The sequence below is a fragment of the Pelodiscus sinensis genome, chromosome 6 (assembly GCF_052426305.1).
Source record: "Pelodiscus sinensis isolate ZL-2025 chromosome 6, ASM5242630v1, whole genome shotgun sequence".
NCBI classification, from domain to species: Eukaryota; Metazoa; Chordata; order Testudines; family Trionychidae; genus Pelodiscus; species Pelodiscus sinensis.
Genome location: NC_143057.1, coordinates 71208927 through 71224645, shown reverse-complemented (window position 1 = coordinate 71224645; position 15719 = coordinate 71208927). Strand labels below are relative to the sequence as shown.

The following is a 15719-nucleotide window of genomic DNA, read 5'->3' as shown; positions in this document are numbered from 1 at the left end:
AGAATGTGATCACGTAATAATAAAAACTGCATTGTAATGTGTGTGTATATATACACCCCCACACACACCAGAGATAGAATTAAGGACATTTAGACAAATATAACTTGGCATTTTCTGTCTTTTTGTATTCTGTGAAGGCTTAATACTTTGTTAATATAAGGAGAATAGAGTATGTTTAAGTTGTAATATAAAGTTCAGGCAAACAATCCTGCATCAATAGTTCTATTGCTTATGAAACATTTAAAACATTAAAGAAATAATCAAGGAATAAGAGTACTTCTGGGCTACATAGATTTCCCCATGTGTCTGTCCCTTTTAAATGAGTAAGTAACATGACCAGAAAAAAGAGGTGATGCTATGTGATTCTAAAATCAAAAGGGATTGAAGAATGAAAAGGTCACACTCCTACAGCTTTGCCTCATGGCCTGTGTATTATCAAGTTCATCCCTTTCTTTGTTTTCTGTTGTTACAAAGTGCATCTGTCTTTTGGGGGGGGGGGGCTTAATTTATTACCTCAGACAGTGTGAGAGAAGTGGTAGAAGTCCCTGTTAAGGACAATAATACAGTAGTAATAGACTATATAAAGTAAAACATGCTTTATTCTACTTTCAAGCAGGATACATCTGACATTTTTTTGAAACATCAGATTTTTTTCATCTTATTACAAATAGTGCTGCTTTCCAATGCCAGTGGGTTAGCTTTTGGTTGGTTATATAGTTACATCAGAGCTACATTTGTGTGTTTGTGGATTTCTAGATCTCACCTCTAGGTATTGATTTAATTGATTCTTATTTTTCTCTCAGGCCAGTTGTTTTGGATCCTACAAACCCAACATTTAACATGTGCAAGAACAGTAATGCTTGGGATGAAGTGGCTCATGTGGCAAGACGGAGCCTCCTTAAGCCTCTTTTTAATGGTGTGCAAGCAAAGGAGCCCTGGCTTTTTACAAATGGCTGGTAAATACAACCACCATCACCAAGCTAATACCTTCTCTTAAGTCCTGTCTAATAGCTTTACCATGGCAGAAATATTGTAATATAAAGAAATGGAAATAAAGAAGGGGAGGAAGTTTTGTTCTTATTCTTTAAATTCTTTGTCATTTCTTCTGAATAAACTAGACAAAATCTGCTCTAATCAGGGAATTAAACCATCTGCTTCATTTTAACCCTGTGTGAGAGAAGAAGCTATGCTTACCATCTCTTCCTTCTGTTTGTAAAAGTTCAAGCACTAGAATAACGAGGGCAATATTTCATAGCTCCTAAAACTCCTTCCTTACCAGCTTGCTAGAATTCCATAAAAGTTGGAGCATTGTTTACTTAAAAATGGACCATGGAAAGAACTGAATGGTTACACAGTTAAGATGACTATTTATAGCTACATAGCATCTGGTGAAACATTAATTTGCAATAGATCAATGGTGGAAGACTCTACAATAGGCTGTCTCTCAATACATTGTTAATATCTGGAAGTTTTGCCAACCACATATCTCCTGAGTATAAGATGAAGGGAAGGTTGGAAATATAGTGAAGAGTGGAGATAAATTATGTATCCAGAGTTTACCAATTGCATGTTTTATGGCAGCACTAACCATTTCAGTGTGAAAAGATACTGTTTCATATACAGGTACAACATAAGTAATTGGGACTACAGCCAAAAGCCTCACCTGAAGGTAAGCTGGAGAGACTGCATGAATTGCTGGAATGCTGGTTGTGGCAGGAGTGCTACTAAGAATAGGAAATACAGCATGGAGTATGAGAATTGATTGTACAAGATGCTTGAGAGTAAACAATCTCCCAGGGTCAGGCTAGTGATGAGGAAAAAACTAGACAGACAGAACTGGAGGGAAACTGAAGTGGGAAAGTAGTCAGCATCAATTTCCTCTGGGTACAATGCTGTGTTAGTTTTATGACGGTTAAATCAAAGTAAATTTAAAATGACTCTTGCACCAAATCCTGGATCTCAGATGATGCAGTGGGCTAGTATGAAGTAATTTATCTATGTGAAGATAACAGCTCACATAATTGAAAGAAAGAAATTAAAATTTAAAAAAAATCAAATTCAGTCCATTGTAAGTATCCTGTAGAACTGGTTTTTTTTTTTCATTTAAAATATAAAAACCAAATTCCTTTGCTATTTACAAGCTGTTGTTTAATAGTTTGTGATGTTTATCTATCCATTTGGATATCAGGATAGACTTTAAACAGTTGTCATCAAATATAAAATAAAGCATGTGTCGTTCACTGATACTGTAAAAACATCATTGTACTCTGTGATTCATTGTGGTTTGAAAACACATCCTGAATGAAGATTATTTTTCCTAAGTGGCACATGCCAATATAGACACTAGTGCTTAGTTAATTACAGTTGAATTTGTTCTGAGAGAGAGTGAACGCCACCCAGTCTGTCTCCTGATGAGCCAGATAAATTAAAAATTCATAGTTTTCCATTATCTTGTATTTGTTTCAATGACATAATTGGCAAGATTCCACTTCCTGAAATTTTAATTGCATTGGTATATGTTTCTCAACTTAATATAACAAAGTGTTGCTATAAGATTGATTTCTGCTCTCAGCAGCGATGTTTTCACTTAAGGGTTCTCTCCAGGGGCACAAATAAATAACTGAGAATGAAAAACATTTAAAAACCTTGTTGCTGCTACCCAGCACAGACTTTGATCACAGGTACTACTTTTGAAGCTGTTTTCTTTTTTAATTCTCCTATGGAAGCTCCTAGTACAAATGAACAGAATTACTGAGAAATGGATAGTGTCTTTTCTTGCCAGTACAAACTGCTCCTTACTAAATAACTTCTCCCAGAAATCTTAGCAAATGAGTCAGGTTTCAATTTTTTCATTTATCAAGTATGTTGCAGTAGTTCCCAGGGGCCTTCTGAGAAGAGGCCCAGCTATATTAGACCCTGTACAAACAGAATAGATATAGTTCCTGCCTAAAAAAGCTTGAAGACAACTGACATCTTGTCAAGATTCTTTTCTCTGAAGCTGAACTTTGTTTTACTTGACGGGCTTCCATCACCAGTACACTAGGGTGAATGGTTTTCTAGCAGCAGCGCTATCATTCTTTCTGCACAAGTCCTGGTTTGCTCTTTCACTTCACAAGGTGAGTACCTTCTTGGACTCCGCTTTACTTTGGAAAAACACCTACTTAATTATTTTACTATCCAAAGTATTCTTTTTTTCGACATCAAAACGTGTGACCCTTAAAAGTATTAATGGCCCTATTCTTATAACACTGGGTGTACTAAATTGGAGCTGTGCTTCTTAACGTAAACTCGTATTTTTCTTGTGTAAGTCAATTCACTAATTCATCAGTGAATTGAAAACTCCCAATCAGATGATTTTGCTGGAAAAAAGGTCTATAGAATCAAGCTCTTGGTGGTGACATATTAGTTGCAGATCTCATAAATGCCAGTAGCTTAGTTTATAATAAGGCTTTTAACAATACTCTAAAACCTGACCTCTTATGTAGTATACCGTGAATTAGCGAATATAGCCTGCGAGTTGTCCATGTTTTTACCTACCATGCCCTCTCCCCCCTGTGGGGTATATAGGTCTGCATCTTATGCAATTTGATTTTTACTCCTATTACAAGAAGACAAGATCAACATAATAAAATCAGCAGCTTCGATTTAATAATAATTCAATAAGAGCGGCAATGTTGTTGTGTTTACTAAATTAAAATAAAAGTTAAAAGGTTACTTACTGTGAAGCTACTAAATAAATACATGTTAATACTTACGATACTGCAGCTTTATAGCTGGCAAGTGGCAACCACATTAAAGACAACCAGATTCTTTTATGAAGGTGGCAGAAGTCTCTGCGGGTTATGTACGTCCGCAGGTATTCTAATATATTTTTTACACACCATACAAAAACTGCGATTAATACATGAGTGTGTGTTATACTTGGATGCGTGTTATATTAGCTAATTTATGGTAAGTCAATCCACTCTGATATTAAGTTGGCTTTTCTTATTGCAAAAATGCAAGGAAAATATACAATTTAAGACACCGAAAGTCAGTCTATACTGCAATGAGTACAAGTAGACATCTCAGAGCTAGCTTTAATTTAGATATTTCTGGTACCAGAGCATTGGGGGCTGAAAGGGTCTGGGCTTCAATGAAGCCTGTGTTGCCAAGGCTTTACTTCTTTGGTACCCAGATTAGCTTGGGTATGTCTGTATGAGCTGCATTTACATTAGGATTGTAATGCAGACCTAGTATTAGACAGATATGATCAAAAATCCTGTACTACAGGTTGAACCTCTCTGGTCCAGCAACATCTGTGGTCCAGCATGATTTTAGTTAGCTGTACGTTCACTTATCATGAGCGTGACCAAGTTTCCCATGTTGTTTTACAGATACCAGCCCTGGCTCTGAGTGTTCTGTGATATTATTTGGCTCTCATTTACCCTTCAATGTTTTCTCAGAGCTCAGTCAGCACTGGAAATATTGGTAATACTGCTAGACAATATTGGCCTCCTATGGTCCAGTCAGTTCCTGAGGGTGCCGCACTGGAGAGGCTCAACCTGTACTAAATAGTTGTACATGCAGTGAGGCTTTTGCAGAATAGCTGTGTTTAAACTGTACTATTTTTATAGTCTATGCTATTGGAAGAATCTTCCTACAGTAACATAGAGAAAATAAATCACACAGACAACAGCAATACTATTTGCTTGCTTTGTCACTAGGAAACCAGAATGGTGATGTAGAGTGTGTGTGTGTGTGTGTGTGTGACAGGCCTTTATGCATAAACTATATTCCTTCATGTCATCTGGTACTAGTAATGTCTAGCTTTTCAATCAGAAGATCTGTACAAAACCTGTAACCAAATATTTCCTTTATTTTTGTACTAGTTTCTCTTACTGAGGAAGATTTTGTACTGATCAACATTGTATATCACTAACATGCCACCAAAGTTTTCCGCAGCAATTTTCTGTTCAAGTTAGCTTTAATACAGCATTTGTATACCACTTCATGGACCAAGGGATACTGCTTCTGTTTAGATCTGAAGTTGAAAATATTTTCTTTCAAATATGTGATTTCTTCGGCTCTAGAGAATACACAAAACAGCAAATGCAAGTGACTATGGGCTACTTCCATGTGTGACCTAACTGGCAAGAATTAGAGTTCAGTGTTATAATCCTACTTCAGAGCAACAGGGTTGTGCTAGTGATAGCCACTTAAGGCCAGGTCCATTTGATCATTATTTGAGGATGGGGTAATTTGGTTGCTGTAGATCTGGCTTAGTGCTAAACTCAGTATTTCCTTCTTTTCTTTGTAAAACCGTAATTCTTGTCCAGCTTTCCTGGCTTCCTCCAGTTCTCTCTGTGCCACTTGTAGCTCTTGGGAAATAATTCCTGGAGATTCTTGTTCCTTCATAATCCAGTCCAGGGCCATATGACTTCTCATCCTTTCATCTAAGGAATACTGGGAATAATAGGAAATTACTTCCTATTACCCAAGAAATTCACAATAGAAATAAGTTATTAACAATGATTCTCCTTGTAGTCAAACAGGCTCTAATAGAACTTCTCAGCTTCTGTTCTGAAATTTTAGCCAACGTATTCCAGAATAGAACAGCAAATGTGTATCTTTCAAACACTGCTATCTTAAAGAAGCTAATGAAGTTTAACATTTATCTTAATTTTAAATTAGGATATATCAAAGATCTATACATTTACTCAACTTCACAGGCACTTCTTAACGTACGTGTGTGTGTGTGTGTGTGTGTGTGTGTACACGTGTATGGACTGAGGCCTATGTTTGTAATGACCTGCAAACACATCTGACTCTGAACTTGTGGACTCTTGTCAGATCAGGGTCTGAAACATATATACAGACCTTGCACAGAGATTGTGTCAACCACCAGTGAAATCCAACCCCATGTGAGATGACACATAGCAGTTGTTTAACGATACATTACATTGAGTAAACACTGCCTTTCTAGAAGAGGAAATTAAGAATACCTCAGGCACCTGTGCTTCCAGAAGGAATGTTAGTAATTAGAAAGTATATTTGTATACAAAATCTTCTAGGGCTCTTTATACTGCAATTAATATTTGCAAGTACATTGAGAAATAACTGTAACAGAGATGTCTGAAAATGAATTTTTCCTCTTTGGATAACATTTGCTGTACAGCTCACGAATCATCTTGAAGCATTTATATTTGAATTAAAAAAAATAAAAGTAATCATGAACGCATTCAAGCAAATACACTTCCAAGTATTTTTACAAAAACAGAAGATGAGAATAAATCTAGTCTATAGTTTGTTCCAGTAAATTTTCTAACTAATTTTCCATGTGTCAATTGGTGAACTAGGCACTAGATCAGAAGCATAGATCTTTTCAATAACTTTAGTTTTCAGTGGCCGTTTTTTTTACAGTCAGTTTCACTATCGTGGTGCTGCAGGGTTTGGAGTTCAGGCACAGTAAGGGAAGGTGTTTTGTTGAAATAATTATTTTAATAAAAAAATTAAAAGCCATGAAAATATTTATATATGTTCCAGTAGATACTTGAGGACCAAATGTAAATGGATCATCCACATAATTTATACTTAAAATGGGAACGGTAAGCACAAACCTTAAATAACTGAAGAAGAAGAATTAAAACAAAAGGAGGCTAATAGAATAGTTATACCTAAGGTTGTTTTCTTTCACCTTAGTCAGTGCATAACAGACTAATATTTGGTCATCAGAAGAAACTGCTTTTCTAAATCTCTTTATAAGGGTCACCTCTGCACACATTTGTTTTTGCTTCTCTAAATCTCAGGTCCTGGTTGGATACACCAGTCACAGTGTGACAGCTGATTGTAATCTCTTACCTGACGGGAACACTTTGTTTCACGTAAGGCTTTAAGGCTTCCATTCCAGTGCAGTAGCTGAAAGACTATCATCAGCTCCTGTGGAATGAAAACACATTAATTACTGATGGAAATCTTCAAAAGCATCACCTTTGCTCTTTTAAACTGAATAAGATAGTGTAGATTAGGTATCTAAAAGTGATGCCATAAAGAAACAAAATTGACTCTAATCACATTAAAGGGTGTAATGCATTAATGAAAGGCATATGGCCATCTAGCTGAAAGCTACACATTCCACAGAGAACAGAGAGAACAGGCGATAATCCCAGTATAGTGTACAACATTCCCACTCTCTATTGTTCAGGTTCTAGGGCTAGATTCTAAAAGCTCGGCCTTTACTCACAGGATAGAGAGCACTTAGGGTCCCACAAGAAGCACCAGCTTCATGGTGTTCAGTCCCTTCATAGTCCCAACATGTGTGAACTATTGTTGAAACCACAGTAGAATACCTTTGTTCATCTACATAGTGATTGCATTACAAGTCTAACTATTTACTTTACACTGTGATACTGCTATGGAAAGCACCACCCCAAACCAAATTTTGTTCATTGTTTAAAATTAAAATTAACTCTCTCATATGAACCAAACAGGAGCAGAAGTATATCACCACTAACTGACATTTATCAATAATCCAAAAGCTCTTTGAATTCAATAGGGTTACATAACTTAGCAAGGATACATTTTCTGTTGTAGGCAAAAAGAGGAACACAATGTCAAAGTTAATACTGGTGTCTAATAAACTTCTATTGTGGGACATCAATTTTTCAGCACATGCTTTTCCCCCATTAAATTATCACTGATTATCAGGACTTTTGTTTAGATAAAAATGAAATGGAAACTGTAAATTACCAGTTTTTTTTATAGTGAAACAAGAATAGATCAGTTAAAGATTTAAAATTGGAGCTTGGCTTACCTAACTAACAGGGCAAAAGCTAAACTAAATGACTCTGTGTACATTTGAACTCATTTTGAGGCGCTGTTTCAATATTTACTACATATGAGAAAAGTAGCCTATCTTTGGCTCCCACGTTACATGCAGAGCATGTGGAGAATTTTACTTCTAAATACTGTTTCTTTTACAAAGCTAAATTAGATTAATTTTAAAAACTTTGTTTTGTAAACTTTGCCCTGATATATCAGGTCAGCAATTTTTTTAGACCTGTGCATTAGTGTGCACAATTTATTACTAATGTGATTGCCTCATTTTTACAGATGGAAAAAGTTAGCAGGCAGGTTAAATGACTTGCTAAAGGCCTCAGAGAGAGTTAGCTCCAGGATGCATACAAAGGACTTCTGTAAAATCCGTACTAATGCCTGGAACATATTTAGCAAACATCATTCAGACCTGTTTATTGTGGGAGCAGACAGCACTTTTTATTGGCTTTGAAGACACATTACTGGGGCCCTGGGCTTAGTAAACATTAGAGTTAGATTGATGGATGGAGATAAAGATGATGATCTCACTGCAAATCTCGCCTTAACTGGGAGTCCCACTTTACCTCAATGTTACAGGAGATGATGTACTGGAAATTAATACATACCAGAAATATTATGGCCTAAACCTATCCAACACCTGACCCCTCCTGGGAAGGCCCATCTTTCCTAATGAGGAAAACCAAAAGGATTCGATGTATAGGCCAGGAAACCTAAACTAGAGCCTGAAGAGTATCCCCACCCTTAAAAAAAAAAATTAAATTCAATAAAACAGGCAAAAGATGAGAGAGGGGGTGTTAAAAAAATTGTGACAGGACCTGCTAAAAGGGAAATGAAGGATCTTTGAAAGAGACATTGCAATTTAAATGTTAACCAAAACCACCCCAATATGCTGACTCATGAATAATTAGAAAGGGGCCTAACCAAGTCTCTATTACGAGAGCCAACAACCCCCCTGCCCGACAGAGGATGTATGTGGCCTTTAACACACAAACCAGAGTCTGGTGAGTAGTATCAACTCCTTTGAATTAAGAAAACTACATCTAAAAGTGTGACAGAAGCTAAAATGCAAAAAGAAGGGTTTTAAAAGTCTTGCAAAGAGATGTTTTTAAGGAAAAAGGACTATTTGAAAACACATGTTATAGCTAAAAGCATAGCATGTGGTCCCACATGCATAACTGAAGAGAAATCTGTAAAAGATGTATAGTGATACTTTATTTATCTAAGTGATATTTTTTACGCAATTGTTAAAGATTGATTTTATTTAAATCATTGTTAATAACCACCTCTGAGTATTAAGAGAGGGAGAAAATGCAAATGGGAATCCCAAAAGACGGAGACATTAGAGGTTGTGAATTCTTGTAGGTATTAGGTATTCTCATTGTTGCAAAAGGTCTGCCAATAACTTTGAAATGTCATTTAATCCCATCTCACCCTTCCTCAATTGTTAATCTTAATAAATGGAAAATCATTCATTTTTTCTTCTTCTTTTTTTTTAATTTGAATTGGTATCCTTCACTTGCTCATTGACCAAACCAAATCTGAAGTTTACTATAGGCAGGGTACAGCTCAGCCCACTGCTTGGGCTTCTTGAAATATGTAGTTCAAAATTCACATCTCAGAATAATAGTGAGGTTGTGCCATCTCATTTGGTTAGTCATTTCCCTTTTCCACTAATTTGAATATTATTTTTACATTACTTATGTATTTGCTTGTCCTAGTTAGATAAATCTGAATGCTCAGAGGCAGTGTGCATGAACTAGTCTTGATTCATAAACAGTTTTTTTTAAAAAAAAAAAAAGCCCTAAATTACAGTCAGTTGGTGATTCAGATACACATACTCTTCTTCCTAGTCTATTTTTCATTGGAAATAAATAATAAATTAAATAATTTGAAAAATAAGTGGGGTCATTTTAAAAACCTCATCCCATAAACATGTTCTTTTCATATAGCTCTATATTTGAGACCTAGCTAAAGGAATCATGTTTATACATGAGGTTTTTAGATATTTTTTGTGTATTTGGAAGGATATGAACAAACAGATCTGCCTGGAGATTGTATTAGCTCTCCAATATTTTAAATGTTTGAAGGCATTACTCAAGGACAACATCTCTCAGACTAGACTATAATGTTGCAAAGACTAGCTGACAAAGTGCAATAGATAATTACCATTCCTTCCAATCACCAGGCATTCAAATAGGAATATTTTTCCCTTTATACACTACATTAGACAGTATTTAGCTATTCATGGTAAAATCAAATGTGACGTGCAGTGCTGGATTTCTGACTTCCCAATATGTGCTAAAGCAGTAGAATACTTGCATTGTCTTTAGCACAGAATTTCTATAGGAATGCATATATGTAAATAAAGAATATTACTGTTCATCGAAATGCAGAGACCTTATCAGTTTTTGGTTAGTTCCCAAGGTATAGTCTTCAATAATGCAATATAAGACAACTGCCACTTTTAATTAGGGATTAGAACAAAACTCAGTTTTAAACAAAATCATCTGGATAATTGCTATCAGCATTCACCGAATACTGAATATGAATACAGAACTACAGAGGATATGAACAGGGGGATCAGAAGATGCACACACCAAAGATCTGGATGGAAGGAGGATAGCAACAGAGGAGTAATGAGGAAGGAGGGTCTCTTCTATAATAGCCACTTTATGATAATTGGCATTTGTTTTTATGGCTTTTAGTCACTCAGATTTGAAGTTTGATCTTAAATTTAACTTTCCTCATTGTTGCTACTCTGTGCTGAGCCCTCAACTGAAATGCATCCACCATACTTGTATTTTGACAAACACTTATAAATGTAACAACAAATAGTCTAGTAGCACCTTAAAGACTAACAAAACATGTCAATGGTATCATGAGCGTTCATGGGCAAAATGCACCAAAAGCTCATGATACCATCTACATGTTTTGTTAGTGTTTAAGGTGCTACTAGACTATTTTTTTTAAATGTTTCCTGTTGCAAACTAAACGGGCTACCCCTCCTGAAATTTATAAATGTGTTGTTTTTAAAAAGCATTTTTCCAACATATATTCAAACAGCAATCAATTAAGCTGAAAAACGTATACAGTGATGAAGTTCTACTAATTAGTGCATGATTATTAATTGTTCCATATGTAGTGGTACTTTGGAAGGTCTGGTTTAATATGTCAAGTCCTGGGAGTGTCTACCCACTCTTACTAATGTCAAGAGCCTATTTTATATAAGAGCCAATACACATAGGTTTTCAGTGTTTATCAATCTTACTTGATTATCTTTAACAAGGTGTGATGTACCTTGGTAACAACTGGATATCACAGATCTTGGATTCATAAGCTTGGATTCATGCAAACAGGCTCAAAAGGCCTTTGAGGGATGTCCATACAGCTCTTTCCTGCTTGGGGAATTTTGTACTTCACTACTTCCACTTGCCTGCTTCATTCTACAGCTACCGTAATTCTTCCTGATCAAAGCTCTTTTTTTCAGGTTCAGCTATTTTGATTTACAGAAGACAAAGCACCTTCCTTTTTTGGGCATTATGAGCAAGACAAAGTGAAGACATATAGCATTTCTATGAAAAAAGATGATAACCAAGCCTGAAAAGATGTGGCTGCTAACCAGGGAAAGCAGAGAACAAGGCAACTGACCAGATGGACAGAGCATCTGAGAGTTCCTTCTTGACATCAGCCTGCCTACCCTTCACATTGTCTTTAAACTTAACTTTCAAAAGTGAATAAATCAAGAAGCACAATTTTATATACCTGAAATTCTAACATAGTTTTCCCGATGTTTGACTCCAACATATAATGATAGGCCCCGATGCTTGTGCTTGGGTCATCAGCATCACTTAAAGAACCCTTGGGAAGGAAACGAGAGAAGGATTAATATTGGGATGTTTGGTTAGTTTTTGAAAATAAAAAAGGCCAGTATTGAAAACTTGAACCATCCATCATGCCCCTCCCTCCTTCCCTGTCCTGCTAAACAATTTGGAAGTAAAAATCAGTGAATCACAACTACATTGACCAACCCTCTCCAGCACCATGCAGGAATTCTGAAAGTACAGTGACAGCTAGTATATTTTAGTTTATTTCTAATTAAATATTGATCTTTCTAACAGGAAATTTTGTGAATCCTTAGGAGATCTGCCAGTCTTCCTGGAGTGATACTGAATGAGACTCCAACTAACGTATTATCATTGGGAATGTGGATACATGGAAAAAGAACTAACTAGAGATGGTTGAAACTCAAAACGTTTGTGTTTAGATAAGCATTCAGAAGCTTAGGAGCTCATGTGATGTGTTGAGCCATACCCACCCACTGACCTTATTGCCTCTTTGTAGTTCCAATCATCTAGTGACTTTGGGAGCCATTCCCAGACAAAACAGCCCTGATCTTGGGTAGAAATCCTGTGATTGGATAGCTTCTCCAATATTAGGTTTCCTTTTTTCACCCACCCAGGCAGTCCACTTTTCCACTTTCCCTTGCTTGGCTAATTGGCTCACTTGTTTCTTTCTCTATGACTGCACATTGACTTGATGTTTCAGGCTAGCTCAAGTTCATGTTGAGCTGTCTCAGATCTTGCATACTAAAGATTTTAAAGGCCAATGTACAGTTCCATGCAGAAGATATCATTCTTCAGACTTGTAGGAGATCAAGTCTGCTGGCTGTTCCCACATAGCTACAGGAGGAAGGAGCAGCTTAATCATTCAAAGATGTAAAATCAGAGAAAGACAGCAGTGTTTGGTCTGCTAGGACTGGAAAAGCACATGCACATGAATTTTACACAAAGTTCTCTGAAAGTTAACATCTGGATGAATGAATATGTTCAATGACACCAAGAGTGAGCAAACTCTCCCACACATTCTAAGAGAAGCTGTACTTTCAGTTATTCCTAAATCTGGGAAAGAACATCTTAAGTCTAAGAAGAAAGAAATAATTTGGGATTTCCAGTATCTCCTCTAAAAGAGATATGGTCATGTTTCTACATGATCTTCATCAGAACTCTTTTTCAATAAAGGTTTCTTTTAGATGTAAATTGTGGACGGAGCTACAGAGGCAGATATATAAAGGCCTGTTTACTATCCATTTTCTTTCCTTCTCCTTTTGCCCTCTGGTACTGACTGCCATGTCAAAGCAAGAATCTTTCCAGAAGCTAGAAGAAAGTACGAGAGAGGGAGAAGGACTCTGTTGTGAGTGGCTCCTCCTTATACACTACAATCTAGAGGAATATGGGAGGCCCCCTGCTTAATTAATCACAGAAAGGGAATTAAGCCCTGACCATTTTAGTTGTTAATGATCCAGAAGGGCAAGGAATATTTTGTATTTGAGTTTGTTGTAACTCAGAAGGTGGTTGGATTATGTGACCTGACCAGAAAGCCAAACCACGCCAACTCATAAAGGATGACTTTTAGCCTGCAGAGGCATGAGGTGCTGAAGAAAATGGCAGCACTGCTCCTGGAGATGAGAGGGTGCTCAGAGAAAAAAGTGCAATTCACCACACCCTCAACAAATTGCCCACTTTGCGGCCTCCGGCCCGCTCCCCCCCCACTCCAATGAGGCAACCAGATGGCAAATTTCTACCCTTCGCCATCAATATGCAACTTGAATTGGCTTCAATGGTCCCTCAGTGTCTTACTGAAACTTTGAGGTGGAGCTTGGGTTTTGATTGGAATGGAAATTTTTGATAAGTAAAAAACAGTGGTTAACTCTCCAAATCAGAATGTATCTGAGTCAATGATAATTCAGATATGCAGCTCTTTATGGTAATGCCTGTTGCCCTCAAAATGCTCATCACTGCCTCAGGTGAGATATGCTATGAAACTACATCTCATCCCCAGTCTCTTCTTGGTTGTGCAGGACTGCTGCCTAATCATCGGAACTCCTAGCTTTACTTATTTGAGATGATCCACCAAAAATGTCTGTTAAATTAGTCCAGTCTACCTGTAAGCACTTATGGATGACTTATCTCTGTTGTGCCTGTGTGTTCACAATTCATACTTTGAGTCCCACATGCTAACTCTGTGATACTAAGAGCATACTGATGTCCCTTTTGGGATATAAACCCTAATGAAGCAAATATTTTTTCAGTGGTCCTCTGGAGTAGCTAGGTAAGGAAGTGGCTAAATTCCCCATCCATTTGAATTTGGGTTGTTTTCTTCTTCTTTTTGGAAACTTAAAAAAGGAGCATCTGAATGAACTACCTTGGATACATTCCCTTTTATAACCCAAGGTGTTCAGTGGCAGTTGTGCTGAATTGAACAGATCCCTAACACAAGATAGTGCTTCTAAAACTTCCAGCAAATTTATAACTTTTGAATGCTGTAATATTAACACACTGCTGCTGAAATATTTATGCTGGCTTTTAAATATCCCTGAGGAAATTCACCCTGAAGTCTGCGAAATGTATGTCCTTTTACCTTCAAAATGTCCACAAAAAAGATAAATTACATTAAATTGAACCTCCCTTTAAATTTCATGTATAAATAAATCATGCTCCATTTTTTCAAACCTGCATGGATTTTTGTTTCTCCAAGTGTATATGTTTCAAAATACTAGGAAAGAAAGCTCTCCCTTGAGCCTCAGACCAGATATAGCCCACATCTCCTTACATTCCTCTATAAGTTCACCTAAAGCTTCCTTTTCCCTTCTCCCTGAACATCCGGTAAAGGAGAAGGAGAGTTTTAGAAGGCAGTGTGCCTCACTAAAAGCTGCTAACAGAGTTTCTAAACTATTTTAAATCTGGTCCACACTTATTATCAGAAGCTCCTTCTGAAGAGATGGGAGGAATTCAATGAACCTTTTGTCAGTCCAAGACATAAGCCAATCAGTGACCTGCATTTTCATTTATAAAGATTTGCTACATCCCACATTGATTTTAGCCACATGGTACAATGCCGAACTAGAAATTGCTTCTTTTTTGTTTTGTTTTCTATTTAATTCCAGATTCTGCTTGGCCAACGTTTGCCATGACAGTAGTGGGGAAAAACCCCAGTCCCTAATGATTTATTTGTCAGTCAGAGGGCAAGCAGAGCTGCCAAACCAGAGTTTTTGGGAATTAGTATGGATACAAAGAGAAATTGTTCCTTAGAACTATTTAGAAAAACTTACAATGGAATTATGGTTTCCCACTTATTTTTACTTGTGTGATAATTTAAGAAGAAAAGAAAGTTAATCTTTTCAAAGCAATGCAGAGGATTTGGTCCTATGTCTTCCACTAATTGAGAGAACAGTGAAAGAAAGTCCTCAAACACGGTTTCAAAATATCTCAAGAATTCATTAGAACTATTAGGACCCACTCCTTGAAGGTGCTGGGAATAGTTAGCTTCCATTAACTCAATAATATGGTTGGGGTTACGGAAGCTTAGCTTATCTGTTACTTGTTAAATAAATACGTTGACACATTTTTGAGGTATAATTAAGTTTACATTTATATCAGGCATATATAATTGCAACCCATCTATATTTATATCTGAATCATATCAATAGATAAACATAAAATAGAAACGTCACCCACTATTGAAATGTACCCATCTCTGGCTGGTGGAAATTGTACCTGAAATCAGTGCACAACACAAATATTCCCAAATTTTATACTTGGTTAGATAATTAAAAATTAAACTGACCCCCCCCTCCCCCAATTTCCTCTCACACTTAGGGTGTGATCCTCTGTTGCCATTCAGCAGCAGAGCTCCAGTGGAATCTCCTAAACATCACTCTCCTTGGTCTTAGAGTATGAACTCTCTAGGGCAGGAATCATTCCCCCTCCCTTGCCCCTCCCCTCACCGGGTGTGCCATGCTTATCTGGAGTGGGCTCTGACCTTGACTGGGGCCCCACAGAAGTACAATAGAATAAATCTTAATAATAATCTTGAAAGAAATTTAGTCTTTGGTTATCAGAATGCGT

At 36.9% G+C, this 15719-nt stretch overlaps 2 protein-coding genes across 6 annotated transcripts in view; one reads left to right on the top strand and one right to left on the bottom strand.

Moving 5' to 3' along the window:
• LOC102451369 (2'-5'-oligoadenylate synthase 1-like) overlaps positions 1-1147 on the top strand; it is a 28981-nt gene extending 27834 nt beyond the window's left edge. For all 4 annotated transcript variants that reach the window (XM_025188349.3, XM_075932091.2, XM_089779311.1 and 1 more), the window contains one exon: positions 804-1147. In XM_025188349.3, the coding sequence (XP_025044134.3) occupies positions 804-960 (157 nt within the window). In that variant the 3' untranslated portion in view covers positions 961-1147. The remainder of the gene's footprint in view (positions 1-803) is intronic.
• A 2736-nt stretch (positions 1148-3883) lies between these two features.
• Positions 3884-15719, bottom strand: part of LIX1 (limb and CNS expressed 1) — a 40171-nt gene continuing 28335 nt past the window's right edge. The window contains exons 4-6 of one of the 2 annotated variants that reach the window (XM_089779313.1): positions 11578-11673; positions 6841-6918; positions 3884-5445 (exon numbers count right to left, since the gene is read on the bottom strand). In XM_089779313.1, coding sequence (XP_089635439.1) covers positions 5185-5445; positions 6841-6918; positions 11578-11673 — 435 coding nt within the window. In that variant the 3' untranslated portion in view covers positions 3884-5184. Of the gene's footprint in view, positions 5470-6840; positions 6919-11577; positions 11674-15719 lie in introns of both variants that reach the window. The other variant, XM_089779312.1, reaches the window with a different exon arrangement.